Below are 8,360 nucleotides of genomic sequence, written 5' to 3' on the forward strand. Positions count from 1 at the left end.
GGGTCGAAGTGGTCGAAGGGGGAGAGTGTGTTCGTGGGCTTGCAGGGCCCAGGCCAAGGCTACGAACATGCTTGCCAGGAATGTTAAACCGGTTCTTTGGGCGGCTTGGAGATTTGCCATTGCAACCCGTGGGAGGCAGGGTTTCCAGGCGTACCCAGTCACTCCGTGGAATACCTGGAGGTGCTCGAGTGTGGGTTGATGTTGGTGGGAATGTGCGCGGGCCCGTTTGCCTCCGTTTTGCGTCGATGGGTGACCCTCGGAGGTTCTGAGGTGCGCTAGATCGTTAGCGGCCGGCCTAGAAAGTGTGCAGCTTGCCTCTTTGCAGTATCGGGGGAGAGGGGGTGGGGTGTAATGATGCGTACTTGGCGACGACATGTCGATCCGACTGCTGTATAGTAGTCGTGTACACACATTGTCAGTCGACTTGGGTAGCCCTCTAGTTCAGATGTATACCCAGCCCGAGGTGCGACATGTGCCGCCCTCGTCCGGTCCGACCTGATTATCTAGGTATCTGGTTCATTCCGGCGAAGAACCAGGGGTCCTCATTACCTGTAAAAGACCTTAGCGCAGCAGCACGTGGATAAGAAGCCAATAGTAATCAATTACCAAGGTATGTACAAGTACGTTTCCATGGGCATGTGTGAATGGACATCGACCAGGTGACGAGAGATGGAGCGAACCTGCCAATGTGCTGGTGTCTTGGGTGCATAAACGCAACACTTCAAGACGTAGCGTTGGCCAAGGCCTGTCGGAATGGACAGAGTGACGATGACTGTAGGGACAACAGCAAGACACACACATGGATACACACACATACCCCCGAGGGGAAGAAGTGACGCAGGCGAGATCCGAGGGCCGTGTGCGACATTGATGGGCAAAGTGTAATGACAATCGTGGTTGCGGTTGGACAGAGTTACTGGACGTCGCGCATCTTCCGGCCCCAAGGTTGCCGAAAAGAAAGAGAGAGAGAGAGAGAGAGTGTGTGTGTGTGTATGTGTGTGGGTGTATATGCGCGCGTGTTGTGTACACGTCGTGTATGTAATGTAATGTATGTGCACGTATGACATGGGATCGTTGGAAATAGCCCAACGTGTGGATAGTCGAGGGGCGTCAACTGACGGAGAAGAAGGGCGCTGCGGCTTTGTTCTATCAAGGCTTTGCGTGGTAACCGCTAGAGCACGGCTCGGAGCGATTCCGCAGTGTTGCCATCTCTGTGTATGTACGATGTATAAGGTAAACAAACCACCTCGGTACGTGTTGATGTCGTCGTCGTCGTCGTCGTCGTCGTCGTCGTCGTCGTTGTACATGGTGTATGTCGTCTCGGTGCGCCTGACGCATCACGAGAGAGCGAACCAGTCAGTGGCTGGGGAGCGAAAGCCGTTAGGGGAAACCAACCACAGAAACGAACGCCAGGGCAGGATCAAGGGACGGGGCTAGCTCCGGCTGCCCTTTCCTTGGATCTTTTTGGGCTGACTGGCCCCACTCGAAAGTACGGATTCCGGGTAGGTACTTAGCTAGGTTTACCTAACACTTGGTTGGTGCATAGGTACCTGGACATGTGGGACGTACACATACACATCAGCTAGACAGATACCTTTGTAATGCCGCATAACCGTACGATTACCAGAGGTACTGCGATAAGTATCTGTGAAGTAGATAGTTACGTAAACAAGATAGTGAACAGTGTATTGGGTTTTCCAGAGCCCCAGAGTTCCAATTCCAATTCCAATTCCAGTTCCAGTTCCAGTTCCAGCTCTTGTCACCACCCCCCTCCCCTGGCCGCGGCCGATGGGGGAGACGATGATCAGTTTGAGCATCGAGAAGCATCGGATGGGGCAGGGCGGGGAGCGGTGAAGTGATGATGGGCGGGGGAGGGGATTTGTCAGTGCTACATTGCCAACGATGATGACAATGACGGCGGAAAGATAACAGAGGGAAATGAAGCGGACAAAGGTTGAGGTTATCCCAGTGCTTTGCTTGCATTCATCCGGGTAGGGCGAGCAGAGAAAGATAAAGAGAGAGAAGAGAGAGAAAGGATAAGGAAGAAAGAAATACGTAATGTCAGTTCTCTCAGAGGTAATACCTAATCAAGATGGATGGAAACGGAAATAGCAGCGACTGTGACGGCCAAGGAATAGTGTAGTTGTTTTGCGCGGCAGGTGCTCGGTTTGACTATTTGCCTCATCCGTCTCATTGTCATCAATCCTTTGTTCATTCCTTCCTTCCCTCCATCTACATGTACGTACTTGTACGTCCTGTAAGGAGTACGTAGTATCCGTACGTACGTCTCCATTCATTGCCCCTCCCCCTCCCCTCCCCCAGGTGACTAGGTAGGTCACAACGAGGGAAGGTAAGGAAGGGGGCAAGAACAGGGCAATTGACTCGTTCTGCCCCGCTCTTTCTCTTGTTTGGCTTCGGCCACCATGTAAACTCTGAGCTTGGCCCCGCAGGTAAGCTGTTTTTCCGTACTGTGCCGAGACAGTGCAAGTACATGGCTGTGTCGTGCTCAAATTTCGAGGCAGTTGCCCACTTGTGGCACTTTGACAGAGCAAAGCAGACACGCAGAGCAGACACGCAGAGCAGGCAGGTGGTAGGCCTGGCACAATACTGTAGGCGCAGAGGAATGGAGGCTCGGTACGTGCTGTACTGTACATTGCCTTGGGTACCCACCTACCACCCACTTCCTTCCTCGCCCACTCCACCCTTTCCATCTGCCCGGTACGTACCTACGCGATCCTCGTCTCTCGTGCGCCTTCCAAGTTTCAATCGCGGCCGGCTGGTGACAATTCGGACACGGCCATTCCATTTATCGCAGACGGATCAATTGTCACCACCTCCTCCATCTACCTGTACATCTACACCGTATATTGTGCTCCCTACAATATGTCAATCTCTCTCATCGCCAACACGTAACAGACGTCCGACGGACGGCCTCTCAGTCATCTGGGCCTTTGTTCAGCACACCTTACAAGACTCGGGCGCGGCATCCCGAAGCTTAGGTTGCCGCTCCGTCTATTCCCGTTCCCGAAGCAGTCCTCCACGCCACGGTGAGACGAAGGCATCTCATCCATCCATCCGTCCGTCCATCTTTCCGGCCGTCAGCCCAACTAACTCATCGTCGTCATCCTGTCTCGCCTCCAACAGACCGCTTACCTACCTACCACCTACCTACCTACCTACCAACCTGACTACCTTTCCATCATCAACACCGGCTGTTCTCTGGAGGACGTTATGGAGCCCATTGCCAGCACCCACCGGCACCCGTCACCCTTCCGTCACCTGCAGCCCAGAGAGCTGTTTGACTGAGGGGGGGTGGGCATCTGACTGTCCTTGGAGGTTTGGGCCCACGGCGTTTTGCTGACAGTTGGTAGCCAAGAATCAAGTCCAAAACCCTGCTTAGCAGCTGCCTGTCGCCCACGGTTGGCTCATCTCTGGTACATAAGGACCCTTTCTTGGACCCTGATTCAGCCCCTGGCCCGTTGTCCACCCCTGCACCGAACATCCGCTGCCGTCGCCAAGGGGCGGCTTTTCCCTTTTACTCGTCGACGCCCCTCAAAGGGGGCACACGCAATGATAGCCTCTGGCCCTCTGGCCCCCTGGCATCCCACACACTCAGGGCCACTGTCAAAGATCCCCGAATCACCCCCGATCGGTCACCCGGGTCGGCCACGCTCCCGCATCGAGTCTTGAATGCGACATCGTCCTTGCCTACAGGTACCTATTGCTGCGGCCGAGGGTCCCGACAACAACATCAACCATGATCCGCTCCCGAAGCAACTTCGCATTGGAAAGCCGTGTTACAAGAGAACTTTCTGGCGTATTCCACTTCACCTAATGACCCCCTGACGCGAAGGATGATTCTCGTTGACTAGGACAACGGACACCAGTTGGTTTCGCACCCCTATCCTGTCGTGGAGCAGGTACGCTAGCAGCCTGTTTTAAGAGCGCCATGGCCTTAAATTCCTATACGATTCAGTCGACCCGGTCCTCTGCCGCATTAGATCGGATTCCAGCCTCCAATGACTGCAATAAACACCGCACCGGCGCCCCCAGCAGAACATCATCCCGTAGCTGGGGTAAGCCATTGTACCTAAGCCTGACCCCCCAAACAATAATAACGGCGCTGTTCTAAGCATCGTCAACCAGCTTCATCTTGCCTATGACGCCTTCAAACCCGCTGCCGCCGATCGTGGCCAAAGGCGCCTCTACCGCAATCGGTGCCCAAACAAACCGGTCCCCGTTCCATCCCAGTACAGTCAGAAACTCCATGGGCTCGCCCTCCCCGACGTCCAGAAACGTCTGCGTGCCCCTGCTGATGAGGCTTGCATTCGTCCATTGCCCCACGGGAAATGTGTAGTTGAGCGCGTACGTGCTCTCCCCCGAGAAGAGCATGACGGCGTCCACGCTCCCGTTGCCGAACCACAGCCCGCTGTCTCCGCCGCTGAAGATGGCTCCCCTGGCTTCCGATGTGGGCTTGATGGTGAAGGAGAGCGTGTAGTTCCGCCCCTTTTGCACCAAAGGAGTCGCGATGCGACACGACGCCGCAAGGATGATGCCCTCGTTGCCCGTCGCACACGTTGACATGGCATGGTATTTGTTCCCCGACCTATCCTCCACAGTCGTGCCGTTGTTGCCCTGCCCCTGTCTGAAGTCGTATTCCACAATCGTCGGTCCCTTGGATGCGATTCTGCGATCCAGATTCTGCCCCGGCGCGAAAGGCTGCAGCGCGGAGAACAGAATTTCGTAATCGGCCTCGGCCACCTCGCCTCCCCACTGCTTGTCTGCCAGCGCAGGCAATCCGTCCCGCCACTGGAAGTAGCCCTCCGTCACGGTCGTTGCGTTCGGACCGTAGTCATTCCATTGCGGCGCAATGTGCCCCAGTAGCGACGGGCTGTCTCTCGCGACATTGTTGGTGACATTTTCGCGGTCAAAGATGTTGGGTGCAAAGGCCGATCCGTCCGGCGAGCCGTGGAAGATGAACTCGAGGCTTAAGGTTGGACCATACCATTGCGACCATTTCCCAACGGTATACACGTAGTCGCCCGAGTTCAACACGTCGTAGCCGTTGTTGACAAAGTCGTAGAGTGGGTTTGCCTCGAAGTTGGCCCAGTGCTGGATCGAGACTGATTTGTTGACGGTGCCGCCAACCGAAGGGGCAAACGTACCCCAGATGCGGACATGCTTCCCGGATGTGCTCGTGATGTGCTCGTTCATCTCATCCACAAAGCGTGTGTACTCTCCGACGAGTGCCCTTGACAGATAGTGAGCGCATACCCTTGACCCGGAATCCTGTAGTGACTTACTCTTCGCTCAACGTCGGGTCCACGTACTCATCCGCACCGATGGACACCGTCTTGGTGTGAAACCACGGCAGAAAGGTGTCCCAGATCTTCTTGACCGCCGGAATCGTTTCAGGGTTCGATATGTTCAGCAGGCTCAAGTCGCTGTTCAGCCCGAGCTCCGGCCTCCATTGCGAAATCACTAGCGCGTGCCCTGGCGCCTCGATCTCGGGCAGTATCGTGACGCCTCGCGCGGCGCATTTCGTCTGGATATCGTCAAAGACGTCACGTGTATAGGACTCGTTGGCGCGCTTGTTGAGCCCCTCGAGCGACGGGTCGTCGGACAGCAGGCGGAACGCGGCGTACAGCGAGAGGGTCCGCTCGCGGGAATAGATGGCGACGTTGTTGTAGAGGTTATCGCTGAGGTGCAGCTGGAACGTGTTTTGTTTGAAGAAGGACATGTAAGCGCACATCTCGACGAGGAACTCGGGGGGATAGTAGTGGCGGGCAATATCGAGCTACGGTATCAGGGGTCGGTGGGTTAGCGTCCGGGTTCTGGGGCCGGGTTCGGGACGCGGGGGGGCGGGGAGCGCCGCCCCGCGTCAGCACCGGGTAGCGGATAGAGGAGGAAAGGAAAGACATCTCACCATGATTCCCCGGGTGCCCCAGCCAGGCGTATCGGTCCCGTATCCCAACTTCACCTCGCCGTTGCCGAGGACCAGCTGCTGCAGAAGAGACCGGGTCCCCCACCACACCCCCAACGGACTCGCGCCGGTGATCAGGACTCCATCGATGGTCGCGTTTAGCGAATACCCCTCGGAACTCTCGCGACCCGCGGCGTCTCTGTAGAGCCCCGCATCGCCTAGCGTGAGGAAAATCGACCCCTGCTCTGCAGCGTCGCCAAGCTCGACGGGGATGTCGAGGTGAAGAGTAGAGGCGAGGTCAGAGGCAAAGGTTGCAGCGAATGAGTGCAGCGTCGGCGGGATCAGGGTCTGTCCGGCTTCGTCGACGGACTCTGCAAAGTCGGAGGAGACGATAATCTTGGTAAGGAAAGCGGGGGGCAGGGTGCCGCCTGTGGAGGTGAAGGGAACCGTTGGGAGGCCGGGAAGCGAATCTGCCACCACCGTGAGCGCAAGGCAGGTTGGGAGAAGTGTGAAGCGCATCGCGGAAGCTGAACTGCGTCAGTTCACCGTCACGATGTCGGGGCCGGTTCGAGGCATCTTGTTTGACTGGAGGATGGGCACTATATAGCCGCTTGCACGCACTGCTTATCAAGGTAACCATCCGGTCTGCGCGGTGACAATCACACGAGGAGCATAGTTTCTTGCAGACGCGGGGCGACTAGGTTGGAGACGTCGAGCGTGGAACGACGATGCCAAGCCGTCGGCGCGGTGGGAAAGGGAACGAAGAGCTACGCGTTTGTAGAAGGTAACATCCGGACTGAACACTACAATAACGCCGCCATATGGACGGCAGCTGTATGGCATCATAATGCATACACATGCAGGAAAAGGCCGATACGGAGACGCAGTCGCTCAATGTAAGGCACCGCATCCTGCGGGACATGAGGGAGGACATACAAGTGCATCGGGGCCAAGGTTGGTTGATTTTCTAGCAACGTTGGACGCAACTGTGGTAACCCCAAACGTCGAGCCGATAATCGAAGCTACAAGGATGTTTAAAGCACACGAATATCTCGGTACCGTGGTACCATACAACCAGGCTTGCAGAGTTCGGGGTTGGGGGTTAGGTTAGAGAGAGGTCTGATAGCAACGTTGCAATCTCCCTGTCTCCCACCCCCCATGGTTCGTTGCAGTGTCCCAATCTCCGCCCATATCAAAAGTCCGGGCCTAGGGTGGAGCTCAACCCCGAAACGAATATTACCGGCCGCTCGTTCACGTATTTCCGCTTCTTCCCCTCCCTCCATCATGCCCGGATTGGGAGTTCATGGCCGGGCTTTCTTGAGTGCTCTGCCGCAGGGACGGGACGAGCGGCAGGGTATCTATGGAGACCACAGCAAGGTGTTGGAGGGAAGGAAAAGGCGATGTTCAGGGGTAGGAGATGGAAGAAAAGACGTTGCCGTCTCGATCTGTTGGGATGTCGTGGCGTGACGATTACAGTTTGGGTCGACGCTCTCGTCGATGGGCTTTCAGAACGGGAGACTGGGTATTGGGATTAGAACTGTAAAAAGGAGGCATGTGGCTTCGATCAACCATATGTCACATTATGGGATGGATCTCTGAAACCACCAGCGGTCATCACCAGAGCCGAGGCGGCGTAACGCCTGGTGCTACACGTACCATCTATCAAGAGACCGCTGCATGTGAAAGTAGATAGCCTCAACCGGCGCCCCTCAAAGCACCGCGCGTACCGGATTCTCATCTTGCAGGTGAGACACGAACCGCACGGCGGCACTCAGTATGGGCTCGCCGCTGAGCTGCGCCTCGTACAATGCCCAGCCCCTGGGCTGCGAGAAGACGCCGTCGTACTGCGCGCCCGTCATCGTCTCGGCCTCCCCGCCCGTCGGGCTCGTCAGCGCGGCCAACTCCAGCGGCGTCTCGCCCCCGTCCCTCCTCCCCGGGTCCGCCCGGGCACGCAGCATCTCCAACACCTCGGCCCATGACCCCGCCGTCAGGTGCGGCACGGACAGGCTGAGCGACGCCAGCCGCTCGCCGACGAGGACCCCGAGGTCGTCGGCGCTGAGGCACGCGCCGCGCAGATCCAGCCGTCGCAGAGACCGCCAGCCGCGCGGCGCGGCGCCCAGCACCGTGTCGAGGGCCCAGAGGTCCTGGTTCTCGCGCCGGAGCGCCGCGAAGTCGAGGACGGCCTCCTCGAGCGCCTCCGACGCCAGCGCCGCGCTCCCTGACCGTCTGATAAAGATAGGGTGCCGGATTTCTAGGAACGAAGACACAATTTGCATTTTGGGTGTCATCCCGCTGGATTAGGTCTAAGTAACGTTCATAGACAGCGACGTCACCCACGGAGGCACCGGAGACAATCGTGATTCAAGCCATCGGTTTACCATCCTCAAAAGATGCTGAAAAACTGAGCATTCGAGGGTGGTCGGTACCAGCAGTTATC

General features: G+C 57.1%; 2 protein-coding genes across 2 annotated transcripts; both read right to left on the minus strand.

Annotated features, from left to right (window-relative positions):
- Nucleotides 1-4,128: 4,128 nt before the first annotated feature.
- On the minus strand, nt 4,129-6,442 carry GLRG_01100 (glycosyl hydrolase family 20; the record flags this gene model as incomplete). Its single annotated transcript, XM_008091785.1, has 3 exons — nt 4,129-5,251; nt 5,304-5,797; nt 5,927-6,442. The coding sequence occupies 3 exons, from the start codon at nt 6,440-6,442 to the stop codon at nt 4,129-4,131; spliced, it is 2,133 nt and encodes a 710-aa protein (XP_008089976.1).
- Nucleotides 6,443-7,632: 1,190 nt separating this feature from the next.
- Nucleotides 7,633-8,199, minus strand: GLRG_01101 (uncharacterized protein; the record flags this gene model as incomplete). Its single annotated transcript, XM_008091786.1, has 1 exon — nt 7,633-8,199. One exon carries the CDS (start codon nt 8,197-8,199, stop codon nt 7,633-7,635), a length of 567 nt encoding a protein of 188 aa, XP_008089977.1.
- Between the last annotated feature and the right edge of the window lie 161 nt (nt 8,200-8,360).

This window comes from Colletotrichum graminicola (assembly GCF_000149035.1).
Source record: "Colletotrichum graminicola M1.001 genomic scaffold supercont1.3, whole genome shotgun sequence".
Lineage (NCBI taxonomy): Eukaryota > Fungi > Ascomycota > Sordariomycetes > Glomerellales > Glomerellaceae > Colletotrichum > Colletotrichum graminicola.